Source organism: Castor canadensis, chromosome 17 (genome assembly GCF_047511655.1).
Source record: "Castor canadensis chromosome 17, mCasCan1.hap1v2, whole genome shotgun sequence".
Classification (NCBI taxonomy): Eukaryota; Metazoa; Chordata; class Mammalia; order Rodentia; family Castoridae; genus Castor; species Castor canadensis.
The window spans coordinates 417,619-443,846 of record NC_133402.1 but is presented as its reverse complement, the minus strand read 5'-3'; the positions used below and the strand labels follow the sequence as shown (position 1 = coordinate 443,846).

General features: G+C 55.4%; 1 protein-coding gene across 10 annotated transcripts; it reads right to left on the bottom strand.

Annotated features, from left to right (window-relative positions):
- Window positions 1-1,507: 1,507 nt before the first annotated feature.
- Window positions 1,508-25,614, bottom strand: Capn15 (calpain 15). Of its 10 annotated transcripts, none has more exons than XM_020176631.2 (13): window positions 25,477-25,604; window positions 13,965-14,253; window positions 6,891-8,358; window positions 6,104-6,312; window positions 5,813-5,996; window positions 5,522-5,745; window positions 4,839-4,964; window positions 4,593-4,760; window positions 3,810-3,971; window positions 3,493-3,725; window positions 3,218-3,384; window positions 2,954-3,132; window positions 1,508-2,887 (listed from the first exon to the last, which is right to left on the bottom strand). In XM_020176631.2, the coding sequence occupies exons 2-13, from the start codon at window positions 14,138-14,140 to the stop codon at window positions 2,710-2,712; spliced, it is 3,474 nt and encodes a 1,157-aa protein (XP_020032220.2). In that variant the 5' UTR covers window positions 14,141-14,253; window positions 25,477-25,604; the 3' UTR covers window positions 1,508-2,709. The 10 variants fall into 10 exon arrangements, with proteins under 10 accessions (XP_020032220.2, XP_020032228.2, XP_073915889.1 ...); XM_020176639.2 differs by having other exon boundaries at window positions 4,593-4,745; XM_074059788.1 differs by having other exon boundaries at window positions 3,218-3,725; window positions 6,891-7,625; window positions 8,142-8,358.
- Window positions 25,615-26,228: the final 614 nt, after the last annotated feature.

The following is a 26,228-nucleotide window of genomic DNA, read 5'->3' as shown; positions in this document are numbered from 1 at the left end:
GGTGAAACAATGAAGAGGCATGGGGAAGGGCTACTTCTAGAAGGCTGGGACAGGTCCTGGGGACTGGGCACAGACAAGAGGGCAGGGCCCCTTTCACCTCCTCATGTCCATTCCCTACTTCAGTGACTAGACCTGTCTGCTATTCACTTGGGCTTTGGGACCTCCTGCTTAGGTTGGGCTGGGTCCCGGGTGTGCTCCACTGCTCAAGCCAGCCTGGCCACCTCCCCACCCTGCCTACACACGGCCAGCTGCTTCCTCTAGGCTCCCCAGTCTGACCTACGTTGAGCCCTTTGAGGAGCCCCAGCTTCCTGCCCAATGCCAGTCTGAGGGGCTTGCCTGTGAGGGTCCCCAACTTCTCCGTGGATGTCCTCTTGCCCACCCCTTGTATATTAGAGTCCAAGGGGAGGGGAGGGTGTTGGCTGGGGCCAATCAGAGGTGGGGCATGCAGGTGCTGGCCTGCTTTAGACACTTGGGTGTACTGGGGTTTGAACTCAGGGCCTCCTGCTTACTGGGTACGCATTCTACCCAGAATGCGTGGAGCCACTCCACCAGCCCATGCTCTGCACTTGTCTGGCTTTGACACCAGAAGGTCCTGGAGGTGGAGGCTGCAGAGGCCACAGAAGAGGGTGCCAGGTGGGACAGGGCCAGGGACTAAAGAAAGGAGCCTTGTGAGGAATGGGGGTCACAGGCTGCCTCCCAGGGGTGACTGGAGTCAGCTCCTGCCAGATGCACAGTGGGTACAGGCTTGGCCCCCACCCCAGAAGAAAAAGTCCATCCTGGTGCGCAGCCGCAGAGGGGCCAGGCAGGAGCTGTGGGCGCTGAGGTGAGATGTGTTGTGGCAGCTGCCCCGCTGCCCGAGGCCCGCCCGGAGCAAACACTGCTGGTGGCTTTAATTGCTTTCACATTCGATGGGCTGGCCTGTGACAGGCCTCTTCCACTGTGTGCTCCGGCCTGGCCACGTACCCTCAGCCCCCGCTCACTCAGGGGGGTCTTCAAGCTCCTGGAAGAGGCCCAGGCTGTTGGCCAGAGACTGGCTGAGTGGCTCAGAATCACCTGTGATATGAGATGGAGCTCAGTCTGGACCAGGGCCTGGAGGGGACACAGCAAGACAGACAGGGCAGGAGCAGCAGGTGCATTCCCGCACTGCCCCCCACCTTCAGCCCCATCTGCACCCCATCTGGTGACTGATGGGTTCAGACAGGACTCCCCAAACACATCAGGTAAAAGCTGCATGTATACACTGTCCCATCTGCTTTGATGGTCCTTCCTAGGTGCAGGGACTGGCCCCAGCCTCTGCCCTGCCTGGACACTTCTTTCTGGAGAGCACCTGCTTGGTGCTGTCTGCAGCTCATCTGGGGTTGATCTTGGGCAGGAGTGTGTGCCCAGTCACCTCAGTGGCCTGGGGTCCCTCAGCACAGCTCTACTAGGGAGACCCCACCTGCTGGCCCTGGGTGAGCCTGCCCTCCTCACAGGATCCCGGGAAGGTGATAAAAGACAGAAGCCTCCCTTACAAAACAAAACACTTTTATTTGGTCCTTGGAGCCTGAGTGGAAACCGCCCATGGAGTCATCGGAACAGGGAAGGGATTGACAGCTGATAAAATAGTCTCTGTGTCTGAAGAGCTGGCTGTATTTACAGGGTTAAAAATATTCACAGCTCAGAGTAAAAGGAGGCCCAGTGGGAAGAAGGGAATTTTCTCTAGGTGTAAAAATACCGCAAGCCCCACAGATGTGAGATCTGTGGGCAGGCTGGCCACCTGGGGTCTAGGGGATGCAGGACAGTGGCAGCCAGGTAGGGACCCAAGAAGCTGGACTCAGGTGTCCACATGGCAGACAAGGACTCTGGCCTCAACAAGCAGCTGGGGGATGTCAGGCAGGTGGGCACTCAACTCCCTTGTCTACCAGTTGGGGGCTGGAGAGCCCCTGCACCCTGCTTATGCCTGTGATGTGGCTGGCCCAGGCCTCTGCTGCACTTTGGCTCAGCTGACCAAGGTCAGGGGTGCTGAGGACAAGCACCTCTCCAGGCAGAAAGGCTGGGCCTGGCTCCCGGCCTGCCACCCCATCATGGCTTCAATCCTGGCAGGCATTCCAGGAGTTGCATAGTGTCGTGGGAGGGGCAGCTGGATGAGGCCCTTTGTCCCCAAGTGTGGGCCTGTGGCCGCCAGGTGCCTGCTTCCTGGAATGCACTGCTCGATCATGTGCTAGGGCTCCAGAAACCCTGCTCATCTCATTGGGGCAGGGAGCTGGGTTTGGGGCAAACTGAGGGGAAAGCCATTGATTTTGATCCCCACAAGGGGAGTCCTGGCATTCACTGTGGGGAGAGGTCTTGGCCTCTGATCTTCAGGTTTGGTTTTGTGAACAGAGATCCCCCAGGCTCATGGAAAAGGGCAGCCCCAACTTGGCCCTGGCAACCTGAAACTGTCCCCAAGGCTGGCAGGTCAGAGAGGCTGGCACACAGCCCACCTGGCTCGAGGTATTCTGCTTGGCAGCTGGGAGGCCTAGCCAGGGGACTGAGGGTACTCAGAGAGTTTGGGGGGAAGGGGAAGAGGGAGGGTCCAGGGGAAGCTGTCCCTTTGGCCAGCAGCTCCCTGGGTGGGGTCCTGAGATTCTGGTTCAAGCATCCTCCATCGGGGTCTCCCTCATAAAGTGCATTTTGGGGGGGGGGGACAGCTGGTGGTCTGAACACAGCCTCTGCTCCAGGGTGTGGCAGTCACAGCGGCCGGGGCCCGTGCAGACCAGCAACCTCAGGTGTGAGTGGGGGGCTGTGGGTGCCCTTAGAGGATGTCCAGTCGCTGAGGAGGGCCTGGGCTGCTTTGCGGTGCGCAAGGCGATGAGTGATGGAGAATCCGGCATTGCCCTCCAGCTGGGACAGGATCACCAGAACCTGCCTGGGGGAGAGGGCAGGTGAGGATCAAGGAGGGGGCATGGGGCTGGGGGTGGGAGTGGGTGCCCACCTGTGCAGAGGCGGTACACTGTCCTGGGTACGCAGACTGCCACGTGTGGACACCACGTTGAAACTGTCGGTACAGTCACACTGCACATGCAAGTAGGACTTGGGATGCCGGTTCTCTACCACCACGATGAGTCCTGCCCAGCCATGCGTCAGGTAGTAGCAGGTCATGCCCTCGCGGCCCTGGGCACAGGTGCAGTGTGAGGTGCGACTGGGACTATGCTGATGCCTACCCACTACCCTTCACTACGTGGGGAACCCCACCCACCTCATGACGCTCGCCCCGGCTCTCGGTGAGCAGAATGATGGCGTCGGCCAGTGTGGTTGGCTGTGCCTCCACTGGCTCCACCATGACTAGCCTGGAGCTGTATACTGCGAGCACATGGCCAGGTGGCTCGGGGGCACCCCGAGGGACCCCTGATGAGGGGCTGGAGGCTGTGGGAGGGTGTGAATGAGGGAGCTGGCAGCCCTCCCAGGGGTGGGTTGCGGGACTTTGACAGGGGAGAGGTGGGCGTGGGCCTCCGGTCTGGTTGGAGTGGTTACCCTGCACTGTAGTGGGGGGCCCTGGTGGGGCAGGGCTCCAGTGGTTGAAGGCACAGCACACCACGGCATACTCGCCGGGCTCCAGCATGACGTCACAGTTCACGAACTTTTTGACAGCCCGTTTACTGTGGGCCAGGAGGCGGCCCAGGCTCAGGCGGCCACCACTGCCAAAGGTGGCCCGGAACACCAGGATGCACAGGTCCAGTAGGTGACTGTCCACTGTATCTGAGCGTCTGTAGGCAAGATAGCAGGCTGGGGCCTTGTGTGGCTATGGCCGGGGGCTCCCAGCCTGATGGACCACCTTGCCCACTACGCACCTGCTACCCTCCTGGAAAAGGGCAAACTCCAGTGAGGCACGCTCCAGCACTGTGAGTGCTGTTACGCCCACCGGCCCACTAGCTGTGCTCGGGAAGCAGCCCTGAACCCGCACTTCCTGCCAATCTGGTTGCACCTTGCAGATGTCCACAGAGTCGAAGTACCTGGATGGTGAGGATAAGGCCACTGAGCAGAGCACAGTCCCATGCCCCAGCCTCTGGCACATGGCACATACCCTGTGGGCCTTTGCTGTACTCATCCACAGGCCTTCTGTCTCACTGTCTTCTGACAGTCCCGGTCATCCCCTACCCTGGGAGCCCTCAGCAGAGAGAGAAAGACTCTCCCAGGAGGGAAGTGCTTGTCTTGGTTGCTGCCCTTTTGTGGTTTAGATTCAAAGTATACCTCCAAAGGGCTCATGTGTTGAAGGCTTGATCCCCAGCTGGTGGCACTATTGAGAGGTGCCTATAGTGATCATGAGGATGCTATCTGTCCCAATGGGTTAACTCATTGATGAGTTCATACTGAATAGGCCTTGTTGGAGGAAGTAGGTCACTGGGAGTGGGCCTTTAAAAGGTATATCTTGACCCAGCTCCTTCATGACTGTCTCTCTGCTTCTTGGCTACTATGAGGTCCAGGCCCTTTCATCATGATGTTCTACTTTACCACAGACCCATAGTAATAGAGCCAGACAACCATGGACTGAAACCAGGAGCCAAAATAAACCTTCCCTCCTTGTAAACTATTTCTCTTTGTCAGCAAGAGAGAAGGGTGAGGGCATCCAGTACCTGATAAAGTCGCTGTACTCCATCCAGAAGACACCCTCGCTGCTGCCGTGTGGCATAAGCTCAGCCCGTAGGTGCCCTGGCCAGTGTGGCCACTCGTCTGACCAGCTACCATTCCAGGAGAAACGGCCCCAGGGGTTCCGGAGCCTCAGGAGCCTGTGGACCACAGGACTGAGGGCCATGACTGTGCCCCCACAGCTCCCACCCGTGTCTATATGCTCGGCCACCTGCAGCCAGCTGGGCCCCTACCTGGAGCCCTGGACATCACGCACATCCAGGATGGAGTAGGCGTGGCGAGGGCGCAGGCCCAGGCTCTCATAGGCAGCATCATCCACCTTCATGTTGCCTCCGCCACAAGAGGCGCCCATGAGGAACCTGTGCAGGCAGAGTGACCCTCACTGGAGGGGCAGGCAGGGAAGAGGGGAGGGTCCCTTCCCTACTTGTGGAAGACAAGGTCCCAGGGACCCATGTGAGGGACCATATGCACTCAAGAAATGCACCTACGCTCAGAGCCTGGGGCTGGGGCAGAATGGTCACCTGGAGGCTTGGGGGCTGGCTCAGGGACCCAGCAGTGAGCCATGGTGTTGCTCAGGATTGCAAGGGCAGGGGTCTCAGCACTAAGGGCCTCAAGTGGTTGAGGCCCACAAGCTGGCTAGGGTATGGCAGATCTCCACAGGACCCCTCTACAGGCTGATGCTGCCTGCCTGAGCTAGAGATGATGGGCTCTGGGCTCTTCTCACTAGCCAGGGGTGAACATGGCCTTCCCAGAGTGGGTACAACAGCCTTGGGGCTGAGTTTAGGCCAGGTTTTAGCTGTGGCCAGCCTGTGCTGGAACACCTGTGAGATGTAGGTGCAGTCAGAGAATGCCCCCCGTTTCTCCCACCACTTTCTCCTCCCAATGCTGCAGATCGTGGCAGCACCCCCCCTCTTACCCAGCCTCCTTAGAACTCAGCATTTTGGCCCAGATGAGGTCATTGTCAACGGGCTCCTCGCGGGGGTTAGTGGAGCTGACCTGCAGCGCCAGGCTCTCGCAGGGGGCGCCAGTGAGCGTGGCCAGGCCTTCGATAGCACGCCCTGCTTGGAGGGCAAAGTAGGAGCCGTGCAGCTTGGCCAGCGCCTTCTCGATGAGGGCCACCCACAGCTGCTTTCGCTGTGCCTGAGGAAGGGGCTGGAGTCACAGGCTGTCCCACACCCCCACCCTGCCCCACACCTGGCTGTCTCACCTGCGAGAAGAGGAGGAAGCCAGCCTCATCACAGGGCAGCATGTCGTCGACCAGCACCGTCGTCCAGGTGCCATCCTTGCATAGCCGCACCTGATAGGCACCCTCCGCGCACAGGCTGCGTGTAACCATCACCCGTTCAACTAGATCAGGCCGCTCGGCCAGCACTGCTAGTGCACTCAGGAACCTGCATGGAGCCAGGAAGCCTTACCAGATGCCCATATCTGGATGAATGCCCTGTCTTCCCATCTTTCCCTGGGCCCACCTGGCCCTGGCAGAAGCCTGGAGCCTCACCAGCAGTTCCCCAGCAGGCCCTGCAGGATGTCTGAAGGCCGGAGGGTATGAAAGACTGACCACGCAGTACTATGGTCTCTGAAGACAGAACAATTGATCTCGTGGGGCCGCAGCCACTGCTTCACACGTTGCTGGACACTGTCGCCCACTGGGAAGCCAACAGATGCAGGACCAGGGGGGAAGCTGTCATCCACAAAGTTCACGCTGTTCTGCAAGGACCATGGCCAGACACTTAGCCTGGGCAGGGTGGCCTTAGGTTCAGAATGATCCCACCCTGCAAGACCTACTCTCCCAGGAGAGCCCCAGAAAGATGGGGTAGACCTGAGTGCAGCCTAGACTTCAGTGCTGTCACCCTGCCCTGTGTGGAGGGCTCACCATTAGGCTGATTCTGAGTGGACGTAGGTGTACATGGCCAATTGGCCATGACACCACAGGCTGGGTGACAAGTGGGTCCCAGGAAGTGTGTGACCCTGGGAGATGGTGTGGCCCCAGCTGCTCGCCCTGAGGGTGAAGCCATCTGGGGCTGAAATTCTAAGGCTCAAAGGGACAGACCCTGAGGGTGTCCTGGCCTGGAGCTTTAGCAGGGCCTCCATGTTGCCCTGGGCAGCATCACTGCATCCCATCTCCCTGTAGGCTTACATAGGGGGGCTCAGGGCACCTCCTAAGTGTGGGGCGGAGGTAGAGTGATAAATGAGTGGTGGGGGGTGGATGTCACATTTGCTCACAAGCAGGGAACAGCACTCAGGAGGCCAAGCTGGTTCTCAGATCAGGGGAAAAGGCCACTCACCTCCCTGCAGAAGGCCACAATGTTCTCCCAGAGTGCCTTGGCCTCGCCCTCATCTGTCTGCCGGCGCTTCTCCACATGCACGCTCTCCCTGCGCCTCAGGGGCGTGGCTCCCCGGCGTTGGGTCACCAGGAGTTGCGGTGTGTGGCAGGCTGCACAGTGCTTGGCCCGGGGTGTGTTGATCAGGGTGCAGGCAGGGCAGGCCCACTGGCCAGGGCGCTCAGGTAAGAGGTGGGCAGCCTTGTGTGCTAAAGGGGCTCGTCCACAGCAGCCACCACAGGGGCCAGACTTGTCGGAGCCACAGTCAGGGCAGTGGGTGGGGGGCTCGCTGTGCTCCTGGAAGCCATGCAGCTTGGAACAGCCACACACTGAGCACCTGGGGGCTGCTGTAGGGTTCCTGAGCGTGCACTTGGCACATGACCAGGTGGTGAAGTCAGGGCTGGAGGGGCTGGCGGGTGTGTAGCGCACTGTGTCTCCAGCCAGATCAATGATGTCGCTGCCTGGCACAGAGCTGCAGGCCTCACAGTGTGCAGGGCTGCTTTCTGGGGCCTCCTCCTCCAGCACACTCAACCTCTTGCCTGATAGCAGCTCTGCCAGGCGGGAGGTCCCAGCTACAGAGCGGCCTGGGCCCTGGGGAGGCCCTTTGGAGCTGGTAGAGGGTGAAGGCTGAGCAGCCTCAGGCACGGGTGGCTGAAGCTGGGGAGGAACCTCTCGGCGGCTTCGGGGTACAGGGTTGTTCTGCAGGGTAGGTGAGAAGGGGCTGAAGGGCGGTACTCTGGGGGTCTCCTGATCGGCAGAGGTGGGACCCTGGCTAGTGGAGGGAGGGTCAGGCTCGGCACCTCCTCCAGGAAGGACAGGCTGGGGTGGGGCAGGAACAACATGGAAGCCCACAGGAGCCACAACCTCAGGGACCACTAGGGCCTCTGGGGGGATCCGGGGCAGTGACAGTTTCCTGGGGCCGCCACAGACGGAGCAGGAGCTGGCCACGGGTGTGTTGTGCAGGGTGCAGCGCTGGCAGGCCCAGCCACTTTCTGGCTCTGCCCCCATCCCCTCGTCTTCCTGCTCCTTCTCCACATCCTTGTGGAACCCCCCAGTTGGCTCCACAGCCACTAGCCCAGTTGTCTGCACAAGGCCTGCATCCTCCTTGCAGCTGCCCTTTGGTTCCACCAGGACAGTAGGTGGCTTGGGCAGGACCCCATTGATAATGGGTAGGAGGGAGGCCCCAGGCACGGGTTCTGGGGTGAAGCCGCACACCTCGCAGGCCTCCTTGCCTAAGAAGTTCCGGAATGTGCAGCGGGCACAAGGCCATTTCTGCTCCTCTACGCTGAGTCGAAGGATCTGGTCCAGGTCAGGCTTGTGCCGGGGGGCCTCGCAGATGGAGCACTGGCGCTGGCCAGCCGGGTTCAGGAAGGTGCAGCGCACACAGGACCACTCCCCAACAGCGGCCATAGACCCAGGCGAGTGTGTGTGGCTGCAAGGGAAGACACTGCTAAGTGGGGCTCCAACGTGGTCATAATATCCCTTGAGCAGCAGGACACCACCCTGCCAGAGAGGGCAACAAGGCTGGGAGGAGGTGCTTGTGCTCAACTGTAGAGCCAGAGACATGGGATGGTGGCTCAGGCAGGGTCAGGCCATGGCTGCCCAGAGCTCAGGAGGGTAGGGAGCTGCCATCAGAAACAGACGGCCTAAAGCCACCAACAGGGTGGATCTTCAGTTCTGTGGCACCTCACCTGTCGGGGTAGGGCAGACTTCTTGGGTCCTGGTCCCTGGGGCAGCACCAGGATCTGGCTAAGGACTGGGCCAGGAGGCCTGCACCAGGCACCGTCCTGAAGACATGACACACCCTTCCTCCCTGAGCTTTGAGACTGGATGCAAGAACACAGTACGTGGAGTGCAGCCCTCTGCATTAAGGGGTTCCTGGTCTGACCACCTCCCACCAGGCTGGGCTGCTGCTCCTTCCAGGTGGATGGGGAGGTTGTTGGGGCCCATGGTGGTGCTTAGTTGCTGAGGCATCTCCACACTCCTCATCTCAAACTGACTGGTTTATCTGCCTGCAGGGAAATCAATTGCTCCTTACAATGAGGCATGAAGCTCATGCTTCTAACCCTTTTGGTTGAGGAAGAAAGAAAACTCGCCCTTTCAGAAAAAAAACAAACAAAAAAATCCTCCCCAAGCAATGTGATTGTTTCTCAGAGCCGACTCAGATGCCACCTGCCTTATGCAGGCTGAATGCCAAAAGGAAAGACAGGCAGAGCCAGGCCTGGCCCTGTGTGGCAGAGCTGATGAACTGCCCACAGCCTTGCCGACAGTGGGCAGGGCCCAAGTGGACAGAAGGGGCTCCCTAGAACCCTAGACCAGTAGCTGTACTAGGCTGGCCTCAGAGCCTGGACCAGAGGTCAGTTTTGATTTCCGGCTCTGTGCTTGGAAAAGCCCCAGGGCTGCCTGGTAACAACCAGACCTCTCCCCTCCCCCACTTGGAGAAGTGCTCTGGGTCAAAGCTTGAGTGCCTACACGGAGACCTGCACACAGTCATCACTCACTGGTGGGCTTCTGGCTCCAAACTGGGCATTCTGGAGTTTCCTAGTGAGCAGTAGAGAGGGTGTGACCCACTGCAGCCCAATCCCCAAGAGGAGTCTCCAAAGAGAAGACTCAGGCCCCATGTAGGGTTCCCCTCCCTGGGGAATATACCCTGTCTCAATCCCAGGTTGGCACAGATTTAGGAAGAGCTGGGTGCCAGTGGCTCAGGCCTATAATCCTAGCTACTCAGGTGGCAGAGATCAGGAGGATCACTGTTCGAAGCCAGCCTAGGCAAATAGTTCCTGCAGTCCTATCTAGAAAAAACCCATCACAAAAAAGGGCTGGTGGAGTGGTTCAAGATGTAAGCCCTGAGTTCAAACCTCAGTACTACAAAAAATAAATAGAAACACCAGGAAGGAGGGAGTATAGGTCCCTGTCTACCCCAGGAACCAGCTGATGTGGCCAATGCCTTGCCTGGGTCTGGCTGAACCTGAGGCATAGCATCTGCTGGCCTGGCCAACACCTGCAAGGAAGGAGAGGCAGGGCACAACAGATGTGGGAGCCATTCCAGTAGATGAGCCAAGTCAGGAAGATTCTGTTTGCAGTATGGGAAGTTTCAAGCGAAAATAATGCCTGAAGATCAACTTGGCCCTGGAAAACAGGGAAAATTGGATAGAAGGGCAAGCTTGGCCCCTTTGTGACTGGAAGAGGTCTGTTGGGACCAGAGAGATTCCACCTGGCCATCTCCCAGGCCTTTGCATTGTGTGGACTGAAGTGTAAGGGGGCTTAGGACTATTGGGTTGCGAAGATCTGACAGCGCCCCAGCCTTCACCCCCCTCAGCTCATTCCCTCTGGTGCCCACTATCCACGTCCACCCCCTACACTGCAGGGCCTGGGAGTCAACCAAGGGTTCAGAGACCTGAAATCCCTAATGAATCAGCAGACAAAGACAGAACACCACCAAAGCCAGAAAGTAAAAGCCTTGTCAGTTGCTGAAGACTCAAACCAAACTTTAGACAGGTGGCAAAGCCCTTCCAGAATTCTCAACACAAGCTAGGGTGTCACTCCGTGGCACAGCACTTGCCTAGCATGTGTGAGGCACTGGGTTTGATCCCCATCAACAGAAATAAAAAAGATTCTTTTAAATTCTTAACATGAAATGCTCCCAAATCATGTAGCACATAGGCTCAGACCTGACACACCTGTACCGCAGGACACAGAAGCAATTCCACCTTCACAGAACACTGGCTCACGAATGAGGGCAAACTGAGGCACCTGCCAGAAGTCCACAGCGAGCATCTGCTCTGCCCTCAGCTTCCTGAGCCTGCCAATGTTCAGCTCCAATTCAAAGGAAGGCCATGAGCTTCCGGGCTGCATGACAAAGTCCACCTGAGCAACCAGGAAATGAGCACCTACAGAAGACCTTTCCCCTCTCAGGAAAATCCAAGTGACTGTCCCACCCACAAGACTTTGGTCAGAGCCACCTGACCTGAGGCTGGGCTTCCAAAGCAGTTGGCCCATTAACCCATACCATGAGACATATTCCCTTGCCCAACTGTGCAGCTTCATGCCTGACCTGTCAGTTCCTGCAGGGTGATGGGCTTGGTTTGACAGCTTCTCCCCCCATCTTGTAGTATACTACACCCTGAAGGCTTTTGCCCAATGTCCAGGGGTGAAAGGGTATGCTTTTCTCCAAAGTTACCACTGGTCCCCTTTGGGGTGGGGGAAGACACCAGGCCACTCTCCTGGGCCTGGTTGGCCTTCCTGGGTGTGTCCGTTCCTAGGTAGGCAGTGCTGAATCAATTGCTTACATATTAACCACCCAGGTGAGGAAGCATGAGACACAGCTGTCTCACTGTCTCAGGTAGTCTGTGAGCTGCCTTCCTCTTCATCCCTACAAGAGGGGACACCTGGGGGAGAGAGCCTGTGCTCCTGTGGTGTGGTGAGACTTTAACAGTCAATGATGCAGCATACCCAGGTGGGCAGTTCTTCAGAGATGTCAGGAGCTGCCACCACTGCTGATTTCAGCCCCATGCCTCTCCTAGCACACCCATTGCTCCATTAGAGCCGGGAAAAGATCTACCAGACCATTTACCATGCTTATGCCTTGCTGCCCCCACGTGTGGCCTGACGAATGACCACAGTGCAATGTCATCACCAGCTTTCCCATCTGCCGTATCCAGCTCCCAGGAAATGTCCTCTCATCTCCAGAGTGTTCCTCAAGTTTATTAACAGATCCTCAAGGTTATTAACAGCATTTCCTCCCAATTTGCCTTGGGTGCCCACTGCCCAGGTGGCAGACAGTAAGTGCCCTAAGGCCCAGGGCACATACAGTGAGAACGAGTGGCTACTGGGGACACCGGATCAGGGGAGGGGCCTGGCAGAGGCATGGGTGAAGGAAAAGTGACACCACATTCTCAGGTACCCTCCACCTCCCCCCCCGGCACTCTCCCCTTCTCCCCCTCCACCTCAAAGGGACCTGCCCAAAAACAGTTTGTGATTTAAAAACCTCGAGCTTTCATTTGCTCACATGGACTTAGTGAAAAATAAAAGTAGCAAAGCCATTCTCTTACATGTGTGTGGTGAAGTTCACTGCCGGAGCACTGCCTGCCAACAAGACACTGAGAATGCAATCCACTGCACAGCTGCAGCACAGAAAGCCACAGTCTGGGCCCAGCAAATCTACTCTTCACCATTTTTCCTCAGGATATAAATAAATGGGATAAAAAAGACATATATGGGTAGACTAAAAACATGAAAAGATGTTCAACATCATTAACCATTAGGGAAATGCAAATCAAAGCAGGTAAGACACCACTGCACATGCTTTAGAATGGTTAAAGTTAAAAAGACAATTAGATGCAGTGTCCAGAACAGGGGTACAAAATCCTCCCGACACTGCCCATGGGAATAGAAAAATGGGACAGCTGCTGGAAAAGTAGTGTGGCAATTTCTCAGAATACTACATAAACTCACCATCAAACCCAGCAATTCCGGTTCAGGGATCTACTCAAGACAAAGAAAACACAGGCCATGCAAACACTTTTACGTGAATGTTCACAGCAGCATTTTTCATAAAAGCCAAGTGGAAACAAACCAAGTGTCTGTGAACAGGTAAACCAAAGGTAATCTAGCCTCACAATAGAATACTAATTTGTAAAAAGAAGTGAAATTCTGATACATGCAGCAATATGGATGAAGCTTGAAAACTTTACACTGAGTGGAAGCACACATAAGGCTACGTATTGTGATTTTCACGTAAAATTTCTAGAGAAGCCAAACCTATGGACAGGAAGCAGTTAGTGGCTATGTAGGGCCAGGATGTGGGTCACGGCAAACAGGTGAGATCTCTTTAGGGTGCAAAGATGCTGCAAACTGGCTCATGCGGATGGCTCATGAGGACGTCTGCACACAGTTAGGAACTAATCAGAAATTTATAACAGGTGAATTGATAGTGCAAAAGCCCTATCTCAACAAAGCTATTTAAAGACATAGGGAGGCATTCTCTGGAGCACTGTAGTGTGGACAAGAGGAACTGGGGACAAACTCTTAATGCTGTCCCATGAATGTGAAAAAGCACCCTATCCTGCCCACAGTCACCAGGCCTGGCTACTCTGCCCCTCATGGGTCCCTGCAACAGTTCTGCCCGTGGACCTTGAGTTTCCCAATGGCTCCCATCCATAAGGGTAACTCAGACTCTGGACTCTCCTGCAGCCTGTGACACCCTTCAGCACACCCTCAGGTCCCTTGTCTGCCAGGAGCTCAGACCTTGGTGTCAAAGTCATCCTGGGAGGTCCATCCCCTGCCTGTTGCCCACAGCTCCATGCCTGCCCCTTCCCAATGCTGGCAGATGGCAGGCAGGTGAATTAAGCTGTCTATGGGAAGTCACTGCCATGAACACACAGCAGGTGCCTCAGAAAGGGGGCCAAGAGTATGTCTCCTGTGGAACCCAGAGCTGTGCAGGGAGCAGAGCTACTACTGCTGCATCTGCCTCAAGCCTGAGCCCCTAGTGTTGGGAGAGCACCAGACCCCCTCCCAACAGGCAGCTAAGGGTACGGAACAGCTTGAAGGAAGCTGATAGGTGAAGGTCTGCCACAGTAGCTCTCCACACCCCACAGTCTCATGATCTTCTGTAGGCCATGTTGAAGAAGGGGCATGTTGAAGCAGGGCAAGCAGAAAGAGTCCAGTCCTGAAATTCCATGGGAAGCAAGCCAGTATTAAGTGTGTGCCAGTCACAGGGTCTAGGGCTGGTGGTTGCTGATCCCAAGAGGGTATCCAGACAGCTTTCAAAGGAGCACCATAGGCCACTGGAACGCACTACCCAATGGTGGGCTGTTCCACACACCCCAGGCAGGAGGAGGGTTCAAGACCTGCCTGGCCAAAAGTGGAGACAACCCCAGAGCCTCTCAGCCCTTGCACCTTTGGGAAGAGCAAGTTGCAGAGAGCCCTGAGAAATAGGGACCCCAATTCTGAGCAAGCACCTCTGCCAAGGAGGGACACCTTGAAAAAGAGGCCTCCTGCCCGAGACCCCTCTGGGGTAGCCCCTCCCCACCTTCTTACCTTCGGGCCCGGGGGCGTGGGTGCTGTCTGGTGACCAGGGCACTCCCCCATACAGGCCCCCCAGGACTGCTCCTACACCAGCCAGCTGCTGCTGGGGGCCCTGGGTAGGGCGGTCCCCCTGGAAAGCCGTGGTCCGACTCGGTCTCGGCAGCCAGGGAGGAGGCGGAGCTCCCCATGGCCCCCCTGACAGCGGCCACGCTGAGAGCTGGGCCTGGTCACCTCTGGCCAACAGCACGTGAACGGAAGCATGGAGAGAGGAGAGTGCCCACACTGGAGACAGGGCAGCTGGCTGGTCAGTGACACAACAACAAAAATAAACAGAGAGAGAATAAAAAGAGAGAAGAAACAAATGTGATTCACATAAACCAAGCTCTTAGGCCCTGGGAGGATTTCCCAGCTGCCAAGAAGCCTGGGGTGGGTGAGGAGAGAGCCAGAAGTAGGAACCTGAGTTGATCCTGCGTATTCAGCACAAGGCTCCTCCCACAGCTTGGCCCCACAAGTCGGTGAAGGTTGGGGGCTGAAAGCCAGTACCTCATGTAGCCACAACCCCTAACCTGGGACACTGGGGTCCCAGGACATCACCTCACCCCAACCCTAAAGACCCATCAACACCCACCACACCCAATTTATCTCTGGTCTTCACAGGGGTTTTGCTTCTCAGTTGGAAAAGAGATCACAGTTTTGCCTTACTATAAAAAAAGGAGCAAGGGAGCATTTAGCCAAAGGAAAAAGAAAAGGAGGGAGCAGAAGGCATGGCAGGGCTGGTTCAGGCCTCAAAGAAGGGTACTTGGAGACATCAAAGTCCAGAGGAAAACTTAGGGACCTGGAACCAGGTTGTGCCTTCAAAAGGACAGCAGCTGACTGCAAACCCATACTCCCTGGGCAGGCTCCAGACCCAGAGAAACACAAGAAACCTGAGATTGGCCATGCCTGTGGACAGGGGCCAGCCCCTCAGTCTTCCTGTTGGGTGTACTGCCTGTGCTGCAGAAGACACCACATTACACCTGCTGGCCAAGAAAGCTGAAACCAAACACATCCTGAGGGTGTCAACCCTGGGCCAGGAAGGACCTGACAGCCCAAGGATGACACACATGGGGTGCCTGGGTCTTCAGGGGTCTGGACTACAGTGGGCATCCATGCTGCCCTTTTGATTGTAGGTGGACTAGCAGCTTGGCCTGGCCTAAGTCGTCCCTATCCTGGAGTCTACTGTCATCCACTAACAGTCCTTTTCCTGGTTTCTGAGTAAGCCCCCAGGATACTGAAGCTGATGTCAGGATGGAACTGGGGGGAGATGGAAAAAGGGGCCACAGGACATGTTCTCAGTGTACAAGTAGGTTTGGAGGAAAGTGCGGGCTTTCCTACATGGCAGGCAATGGGACTGTGTGCCCCTTCAAGAGCCAGCACCTGACATTTGAGAGAACCAGTAGCACCAAGCCCAGCACCTTCCCAACATTTCTCAGGCCATGAGGCCTGCACAGTTCTGTAACCTCTTGCCATCAGACTTCAATCAGAACCATCCAGGTCCCCTGTGCAACAATAACATTTACTTGACCACCTTCTCACTCAGTGTTGGCTTCTCACAAGGGACTGGCCCTGGCTGGCCTAGTGACCCTGCAAAACCATGGCTGTTTAGACCTTCCCCGTGAACAAAGCAGGCACTGCACATACACTATGGTCCATAGCAGGGTCACAGAGTATGCAGAATGGCTTGAGGGCCAAGTCCAGGCAACTTTTACAATTTGTTTTTGGTGGGACTGATGTTTGAACCCAGGACTTTGTGCTTTGGTTATTTTCGAGATGGAGGTCTCGTGAACTATTTACCAGGGCTGACCTTAAACCGAGATCCTCCTGACCTCAGTCTCCCAAGTAGCTAGGATTTCAGGCATGAGCCACCAGCGCCTGGCTACAATTTTTTTTTCTTGTGGTGCTAGGAATCGAACTGATGCCCTTGTGCATGTTAGGCACCGCCACTGAACTACAACCCCAACCCCAGCTTTTGTATTTTAAATGGCTAGAAAAAAATCAAAAGGAAAATAATATACTATGGGAGGTGAGAATTATATGAAATTTAAGTTTCAATCCACAAATAAGTTTTATTGGATATGGCTACAGTCATTCGTTTACATATTGTGGTTGCTTTTAGAGATCAAGTAGCCCAAAGAGATGCAAGTGTTCTTAGTCTGAGCAAGCCAGACAGCACAGCAGAGGTTCAAGTTACCTAGAAGTTAAAGATGGTCAAAAAAAAAAAAAGAGCAAAAACAGGTAAAGCTGGGTGTGGTGGCCCACACCTATAACCTCAGCACTCAGGACCTAGAGGGGGTTAGATTGAAGGATTTGAGGCTAGCCTGAGCTACACAGTGAGATCCAATCAAAACAAAATGAACAAATAAAAAGAACTGTGACATACTTTGTGTAACCTAATATAGCTAATGAACATTTTTTTTGGTTGTATTGGTGTTTGAACTCAGGGCCTTGAATTTGCTAGGCAGGTGCTCCACCACTCGAGCCGTCCCCAGTTCTGTAACCCAATGTATCTAGAATATTGTACCATTAGTATGAAATCATCAGAGAGGATATTACTGAGTGTCTTTTTTCTGGTCAAGGGTTTGTGTGCGTGTGTGTGTGTGTGTTACTGGGGCTTGAATTCAGTGCCTATACCTTGAGGTATACTCTCTCTACCACCCCTATTTTTGTGATTTTTTTTTTTTTTTTTTTTTTTTGAGCTAGGGTCTCGGGAACTATTTGCCTGGGCTGGCTTTGAACTGCGATCCTCCTGATGATCTCTGCCTCCTGAGTAGCTAGGATTACAGGTGTGAGCCAGGGGCGCCCAGCAAGGTTTGTTTTTGTTTTTGTTTTTTAGAGACAGGGTCTCACTATGAAGCCCAGGCTGGCCTTAAACTCTCTGTCCTCTGCCTCAGATGCCAAGAGCTTACAGATGCATATGACTATGCCTGGCTGGGTGAGTTTTGGACTGTTTTCCAGGTCAACATGGACGTGGCCTCTTTCGGGTCTCTGAAGCCACTGTGTGTTGGTGGCTTCCACATGGGGTACAGCAGTGAGCTTCAGTCCATAAGGCTGCTGTTGCTGGGAGGTTTCTGGCCAGATGACCAGCAAAGCATAATCCCTAGCTGTCAGTCCCACATCACCAGGGTTATGCAGGACACCTACCTCTCTTGTGGTTATGCACTGGTGCCAGAGCAACCCCCCACACTGCTGAACCCCTGCACACAGGCGCTTCCTGTGGAAAATGGGCCCTGACAGTTCTGGTACTCACAGCCAAACCCTGGGAAGGTGGGGGTTGGGAAGGTGGGGGTAGGCAAGGTGAGGGGAGCCAAGCTCAGTGGAGTTGCAATCAGGGCAGAAACTGCTCATAACTGGGTCCTGAGCTGTTCTGTTGCCAACATTGGGCCTTGCCCATGTTCACTGTGAAAGCAGGAACCATGCACTTTAGGGGTCACCTACCTGCCCCTACCCTGGAAGAAGATACCAGGCTCCTGGGTGGAGCCTGAATGCCACTGGAAGCATGGCTCCCATGGGCCCCACTTGCCCCTTACCAATCTAGTAGGCCTAGGACAGAGATGGTATCCACCTGCTCAGTGGGGCATGTCTTCCTTCCCCTGTGCTTGTTCACTGGGGACACCTTCCCTGAATTGGGTCCAGCCTGGGAAACTGATTCTGATGGGAAGGGGACAAGTCCTGTCATGGAGGTAGGGTAGGTCTCTCCTGGGAGAATGAGGACAATATCATATCCTCTTGCTGAGTACGCAGAACAAAGAGGAGAGGTGGGCAGGAACAGCACTCATTCTCAGGATCCCTAGGATAACATTTGCCCCAGCCACCTCTAATCTGCTGCCAGGGAAGAAGGAACTCCCGTGGGGGGGGGGTGAGGAGCCCCTGCCCTGACTGGCTAAGTCCCACGTCTGCCCCAGAACCCTGAGAAAAGACAACTGGTACAATTTCAGCTCCCCAGGGAGTGACTAGCCTTGGCTGGAGTGGGGCACACATTGCAGGGTGGGAAGCTGATATAAATGCATCTCTTAAAACCCACTCTCTTTCTGCTGGTCTTCCACGGTTACAGCTATTGGCCCCAGTCTTTCTGTGTTCCCTGTGATTGTATGGTGGGCAGCTGTGCAAAGGTTCTACATGCCTTCCTTCTGGAGTGATGAGAACTGTCCTCAGGGGTTTCTGAGGGAATGGGGAAAATCTAGCAGTAACCCCAGGAGACCTAGCCTAGCAGAGCTGATTTCTACTCAGCTCTGGCCAGCCCTCCACAGAGGTGATGCCACTTGTCTGAGATCGCCCCATCCAAGGTCCCCTCCACCCCATCCTAAGCACACCAGTGAATAAGTATGTGGTGCTAGGCAGGGATCCTGAGGAGTACTCACACGAAGGCAGGGGGGAGAGGGGAGGTCAATCCAAGTTCACAGCCTGAATAACCCAGGGAACAGGTGAGATCTTCCACAAAGTAGTGTTGTCCAGTCTGTCCTTTAGACAGGAGGACAAGGACCTCAGAGCAGAGCACAGCATGGCTCCCAGCCTGGGTGACAGCCCAAGCTGCCCTCCAGAGGGATCCCTCTTCTTCAGGGTCTGCTAGCTGGCAAAGCCCCAGACTCTGATGAGTGACCTACCTGCTCTCTACTCATGTGTTCTTGAGCTCAGTCAACATCCATCAGCCTCCCCTCCATGCCAGCCTGTTTTAGGTGGCTGGACATGGCAACCAGCAATGCTCAAGGACCCTCGCTATAGGCACTAACCTTCTCACTACTGCATAACACCTGGCAAAAGTCAGAGCACCACAACCACACCAGCCTCTGGACTCATGGAGGGAAGGAGCAGGATACACGGAGGACAATGATGCATGCTTCTCACTCAGGTGGACTCTGTATCTGCTCAGCCCTGGGCCCCATGTCTGCCCCACCCCAAGATGACTGGCCAGTTCCTCCTTTGCTTTCACTTGGAAACTGCTGTCCTAATTTTAAATGGGGTGGTGGCCTAGATCTGGCCTCAGGGAAGCATGGAGGTGGGGCAGCCACTACCTTGCAAGGACAAGATGTTAATTACCAGGGCCAGTGGCTTATCCCCAGCCATGGTGTGAGATGTGCCCTGCATGCTGCACACACTAAGGACAGCAGGATCATGTCTACCCAGGACAATCCCTCCTTGGGACTTTGTGTGGGGCCAGGCAGGGACATGATTTCAGTGAGAAGGCCCCATCCTGGTGGTGGCACCAACAGCCCCACCCCATTGTCCCCCAGTGCCATCTGATGGTGGGTCTCAACAGCCTGTCCAGTGAAGATGGTTGCCACATCTGACATAGGACAGGCTCAGGGTGCTTCCCATGCCTGCCCTGTGGGGAGAGCACAATGGAGCTCCCCACTTCTGCTGACAATCCCCACCCTGTCTTGGTCAAATCCAGTATCACCCCCACTTGATATGAGGAATGGCAAAGGGACAGTGGTGGTCCCATCCCAGCCTGGCACCTATGGCTACCCACTGTAACCCAAAATCACATCCAACAGACCATGAGATCACCAGTCTAGATATGAAGGCAACAGTAAGCCTCTACTGGGATGCAGCTTGGTCAATGCCCCACAAATCAGCCTGAGGTTGGCTGATTCCAAGGCCACCTCAAGGAAATGGCTTGAGGAAATGAAGCTTTTGCCTTGTAAGGAAGAAGGGCTGAGGACAGGGAATGAAATGTCTCCCTCAGCCCTTTGAGAAACCAGGCCAGGACCCACCCAGGGGAGGACTCAATTGTGACTTTCACCCACCATGAGAACTGAAAACAGGTGAAAGCCCCTTCACAGGGCTGGAGCACCCTCACGTGCCCACATCAGCAGCTTCCTACCAGGGATATGGAGAGGGTTCCATTGAGGGCTGCAGGCAGGGGACAGGAAAGACCTCCTGCCCAGGTGGCAGGAGGACACCCAGAAGGTGAGATCCCACCAGGTCTGTCCTCACAGTGAGTCCTGAATGACAGGACCACAGCCCTCAAGCCTCAGGCAGGGTGGCTTTCCCAAAGAGGTTACTGAAAGGCTGTGAGAATCAGGCTGGCAGGGAAGAGCAGCAGACTAGAGAGCTGCAAACCATGGATCTATGGAGGGGCCCTGGGCACCAGGTCAGAGAGAAAGGTACCCTCTTTCTGTAGCACCCCAACCGTGCTAATCCATCAACAGTTCTATAGCCCAAAGAAACTCATAAATGAGTCACAGCACTTGGGAACTGGCTAACTTAAGGTCACACGGGTTGCAAGCTGCCTCTATCTGCACTTGGCTGCTGCCTGGGGAAGGGGGCCTTCAAGCAGGCTGGTGACTATAGCAAACACCAAGAGGGTATGCTCCTACTGCAAGAGTCTGCACTCTGACCCAGGAATGCCAAATGTGGCCTCAGGGCTTATCTGTACAAGCCAGAGTCTTAGAAATCACTTCTGACTGGCCACGTGGCCCCCTTGCACAGGACTACAGCCAGATTACCTGGAGGCCTTCACTATCTCACTCAGAGATAAAACAGTAAAGCTGCCCAGAAACCCTTTCCCTTTAAAAGATACATCTGTTCCACAACCAAAGGAAATCAGAAGGCGGGGGTGAGGAGGGAGTACAGTACCGGCTTAGTCAGCTCCTTGATGCCCTTGTCTAAGGCCCACAACCTGTCTAGCTCACTTAAAAAGGCCTGTGGCCAATTCTAGCAGGCCATGATGGTACAGGGGACTATTCAAGATTGTCTTGACTTCCCCTCAGCCTGGCTCTGTTATAAGGAATAAATCTCAGGCAAGAGTCCATGGATAGGACCACAAGTCAGCCCTAGCTAGCAAAGGAGCCTGGGCTTCCTGGGCACTGCCAGAGAAAAGTCCCAGGTGGGTCAGGGAAAACTGCCAGGCAACCACCAGATTCCCTAGACCCAGGTCCTGGTACCACCTGGCCACTCCAACTGCCAACAGGCAACCACTGCTTCAGGCTCAGCTTTGCTTTTCTCTGCATCTGCTTACCATGGCAGGAGCTACCAGGGCTGGAGAGAAACTCATATGTCCCCATCCCATCCTTTCTGGGTCCTGTGTAAGTCCCACTGCAGCCTCCTGCACTTGCTCAGTCATTGCCCTCTTATGAGAACAATGTTGGGGATAGTTACCACCACCAGCCACCAGCACAGAAGAGGCAGGGCGCAGGCACAATGTTGCTGACTTCAGTGAAGTGAGCCATGTAGGTTCTACTAAAAATAAAAATGCCCACCCAAGAGCCAAGTACAGGAACAGAAGCCTCAGGAAAGAAGCATGCCCTACCTGAATTCTCTCACCCTTCCAAGCAGGAGCCAACACTAGAATGCACTATGAAGAGGCTTTCACCCTAGAGTCCTAGATTTCTCTATTTTTGTCAAGCACTTCTGGATCCCCAAGCTTCCAGCTACAGCTCAGGGGTGGAAGTCAAGAATTGAGACCAGGTCTCAAAACAGAACTGGGAGCTCTAGCCATCAGCCTGTCCAGAGCAGCTCTGAGACCCACCAATGCTCTATCAAGTGAACTCAGTGCCTGGTCTTCTGGACAGGTGTCCTTGGAGGTTCAGGAAAGAACAGTCAGTCTGCAGGGATATCCACTTGCTGTTCCCATTGCCTTCTGGGAGGGTGAGGGGGGAGGCTATCCCTGTATGTGCTTCTATGTCTTTAGAGTTGCATATCACCTTAATTACACATCACAAAAAAGGAAATTATGTTTTTCAAAATGGTATGTCAAGAAAACAGGAACATATTTAGAACCTCAGTTTTTACTTCACAAGTTTTTTTTTTTTTCAATACTGAGTAGCCAGAATTACAGGCATAAGCCATCAGTGCCCAGCTTATTTCACAAGTTCAATGTTATTTAACACAGAATATAATTTTTAACAGGGAAAAAGAGGTTCAAAACAAGCACTCTTTTTTTTAGTATTGGGGGTTGAACTCAGGGCCTTGCGCTTGCTAGGCAGACACTCTACCACTTGAGCCACTCTGCCAGCCCCAAGCACTCTTGTTTTTGGCACTTCCTAGTGGCAGGAGCAGTCCTGGCCTAGGGAGCCTGGTGGCTCTGCAGATGGCAGAACAAGAATTATAGGGACACTCAAGTCCTTTGCTGGACCCAAAGAGATGTAGGCAGGGAGTCCTGGGAATGTAGAATCCTGGACCCAGAGGCCTCTGGGTACTTCCTTCCCCACTGAGCTCCAGCCTCTCCACCTCTTCAGAAGGGCAGGGGCTCCAGAAAGCAGCAGAGCTGCTTTCCCATTAAGGGGGATGGGGAACAGGATGGGACAAGGAGCAGAGGGTACAAAAGATTCAACCTGCCTGAGTGACCTTAATCCCAAAGGGCAACTTTTTCAAGAACAGGGAAGGAGGGTGAAAAGCATTCCCTCTGTGGTGAGGCACACTCCCTTCCCTTCCTGAGGAGCAGGAGCTGTACTGATTCTACAGTAGGTGTGCCTCATCTTGACATTTTCAAACAGCAACTATCAACCTGTTTTTCTCCTGATATCCCAAAGCTCTAACAAGGTACCACTTCCAGACTGGCCATCAAGGAGGTGCGGATGGCAGCCCTCTTCCATCAGGGAAGCTGAGATACTGGATATGTGACATTAGAGCTGTGATGGTGCGTTTGCTGGGACAGGAGGGTAAGACCAAAGCAGGTCCCACATGGTCTCATGACATGAAGACTCAAGTGAGATTGCCCTGGTATCAGATGAGTCTTTGCAGGAGGGACGGACATACTGCTGGCTTCCATGCGGCAGCTGATGCAAAACAGTACAAAGGAACAGCCAGACTGCCCAGGGCCTCATGCCTCATCTTGAGAGCCCCACACTCCCTCCACCCATCAGCCCAGCAGCAGACCCTGTCCTGGCAGCACTGTGTCTCACACAGAACCCACACTAGGCCACTAGTCACAAGGTCTCCATCCAGTCATGCTGCAACTCACAGAATGACAAGGGTGTGGCTGAGCAGGTCTCTAAGTCTAGCCTCAACCCACAGCCTCCTTTTAGCAACTCACTCAAGGGACACAGGTCAGCAAATTCACTCCTTACTCAGACTGAGGTCAAGTGTGGCCACCCCCTCTTCCCACAGAGGCAGCAATACTGCTTTTTTGAACCAACCTAGGAGCTACCCTCAGACTTCAGACCTGAAAGACCTGAGATGCCTACAGTAAGCAGCCAGCTGAGGATGCTCCTTGGCTACTTGCTCAATGTGGGGCTGGACGAAGCTGGGCACCAGGACCTGCCAAGAAACAGAAACAGGCCTGCCCTCTAAGCAGCTGGACACCATGACCAGAGGAGCCTGAGTGCTGCCAACAGATCCTTATGGGGGGAGCCAGGATGACATCAGAGTGAGCACAGGCCTTTCGGACAGAGCAGGGAATGGGGGTGGGAAGGGTCTGGGGTGGGGGTGGGGTGGGGGGAAGGGCAGACAGCAGAGCCTGTATCCACACTGAGGAGTTTGGAGAGGAGTTAGAGCTTTAGGAGAGAGAAACAGGAGCACACTGTACTTCAGGATGTGCCTACTACACCAGGTGCCATAGCAGGTGTGGTGTGGGAAATAGAGAACAGGGCAACAAGAAAGTATGCAGCTAGGCAGAGGGCAGAAGAGAGCCCCAGGGCAAGCAGTGTCCATCCTCACGGTCTGAGCCCAGAGCCTCAGCATATAATAAAAAGACCAATCAAACCCACAGTTGTGAGGCCTGAGGTGTGGCTCAAGCTGTAGAACGCCTGCCTGAAAAGTGTGAGGCCCTGAGTTCAAATTCCAGTCCATAAACAACAACAAACACAGCTGTGTGTCAAGTCATTTCAGCCTCAGTTCAGGGAAGCACAGCAGGGTAGGACAATGAGGACATGACAAGTCACTGGCATTCCCAGATTTCTGTAGATGTGTTTTTCAAAGAGCCCAGTTTTTTTCCCACTTCATTTTATTGTTTGGGTTCTCAGCATCAGTCCATAACTGATGCAGTGAGAGAAGGCATCACGTAGGACTGCACCACAGGCTTCTCTGCCTTCCTTCAAGCTCTTCACCAACCAGCTCATGAACAGTAAGTAGTTTTGAAGGTTTTGGGGGCACCAAACCCCTTCTTTCAAAATTGCCACAAATAAAGTGGCAGAATCAGAAGGTAGCCTGAGATCTGGAGCCTCAGCTCTCTCCACCCTTCCCCTCTCAGCAACTGCTGTTTCTCAGCCTCAGTTTCCTCATCTGTAAGACAGGAGTTATCAGAGTGTCCCAAGGCCTGGGAAGAATAAACAAAGACAGGGGCTAGGAGAGCTTAGGGTAGGCAGGGTATGATGTTCAAAAGTCTTAGCACTATAAAAAGTAGGACAACACATGGCTTTCCTGGGTAGAGTGGGAGGGAGATTCCAATCTTCCCTATGCCAGGGTGAGGTTTTCACACATATGCGAGGTCAGGGGCCAGGTTCTTCCTGCTCTCAGAGACTCTGATGGTAAGTTCCATAAAGTTGTGCAATCTCTGAGCCTTGGGCCCACCAAGGTTTAAACCTGCCTTCCTCAAGGTCTTTTGCCTGTCTGCCATTCAAGCAGCTCCAGGAATTCTCAGATGCAATAAAATAAAGGGGACAAAAAAGGATCCTCTTTGCTGGGGCAGGACGGCCGAGGAAGCACAACATATAACCCCACAGAGAGACAGAGCTGTTGTCAAGACCTGCCTACCCACCAGACTAGAGAGACCTGGTTCCCCATGTGCATCTAGGGCCAAGGAAACACCATCTCTTGAGCTTTTCACAGATGAGAAAGTCATTCAGGACTGGAGGGACAGAATCACTCCACCCGATGGACAGACTCTGGGAGCAGTAAGCACTTATGGAGCACAGGTCCGCACCTATGATTCACACTTTCGCAGCCCTGGGTAAAGGGGATTCCCAGGGCTTACACCCGAGTAGAGGTTCTTCCCACTGTACACCCTCCTGAGTTGCAGGACCCCAAACATCCAGGCCTAGTCTCACAGGTTCTGGGCCTCATGGTTACTTTCCAGGTCCTGTGGTCTGGTCACAGGCTCCAGACACTAAGGGGACCCTAACCTAGCCAGGGTCATCTAACCACTCAAGAGGGGCTCCCTGGTCAGGCCAGAAAGGCCCCTATCGCAGCCAGCAGGAAAAACAGGGCTGACAGGACCCCGCAATGTAACTTCTCTCGCGCAGCCTAAGGCGATCAGGAGGAGGAAGTATGGGATGGCAGGGGCACACAGGATGCCCCGTGCGCGTCACTCCCGGAGCCGCCGCGGGCAGCTCCGGGCTACTGGAGACGGCGCCCCCGCGACACACGTCCCCGTGCAAAGGGCCAGCGCTTAGCCCGGGAGAAGAGGGCACTCAAGGACAGGAAGACACTAAGGGCCGCCTGCGTCCGAGGCACCGGAGCCGGCCTCGACTGACCCGCCCGCAACACCAGGCCCCGCGGGCCCTTACAGCCCGTGCCCGCCGGCCAACTGTCCCCGGCTGGGCGCCGGGGGTCGGGGCCGTTGTCCCTCACGCCGAGTCCGGGCCGCCCGTCAGCCAGTGGGACTTACCTCCGCGAGCCGGCGGCGCCTCGTCAGCGCCCGCGACGGGGCGGAGCGCGGCCCCTCGGTCGGCTGACCCACAACTTCTACCCGGAGGGCGACGCAGCACCCTTCGCCGCCGGCTGCGCTACTCGGACGGCCTCTCGCGCCTCAGCCGCGGAGCGCCCTGCCCGGCCGCCTTACGCCACCTCTGTAGTGCCCACCCGTGCAGTCCGACCGACCGGCCCGCCTTACGCCGCCTCCGTAGCGTGGCGCCCGGCCGGGGCCCGCGGCTACGGCGCGTCAGGGGCGCACGCGGCGCTGGGAATCGCGCCGGGACTACAGCTCCCGTTGGGCAGCGCGGCGCTGCGCGAGGCTCGCCGGGAATTGTAGTCCCCGGGCGGCACCGTCCTACACTCTGGCCCGACCTCGCTGCTGGAGATACCCGGTGCCAGGTTAACCCGAGGAGAGCGGGGGAGGGGAGGGGGGGTGCCGGGAAGAGTCTGGACTACAGTTCCCAGGATATCCTGCTAGGGACACGGGGGCGGGGCGCCCAGCAGCGTCGGTGCGGGCGAGAACAGGGAGAATCGAGGGCTCAGGCGATAGGTTGCCCCTTTCGTGGTCTGGGGTCGGCCTATCCCCATCGACTCCCTGACTGGAGGCTCTCCGCTATCCCAGGTCCCTCGACGATGTCTGACTCCGCTTCCTCGTGGCCCCTCTGGCCTAGCGGTCGTGCTACACCGGCCTGGGTCCCTCGTTGCTCAGGTGTCACTTGGGCACAT

Coding starts and splice junctions, on each gene's coding strand:
- Capn15 (XM_074059781.1), bottom strand. CDS start 14,140: ATGGGGAGCTCCGCCTCCTCCCTGGCTGCCGAGACCGAGTCGGACCAC. Junction 5,746..5,812: donor GCTTCCTCCTCTTCTCGCAG/GTGAGACAGCCA, acceptor CCCCTTCCTCAG/GCACAGCGAAAGCAGCTGTG. Junction 4,965..5,521: donor CTGAGTTCTAAGGAGGCTGG/GTAAGAGGGGGG, acceptor CTGCCTGCACAG/GTTCCTCATGGGCGCCTCTT.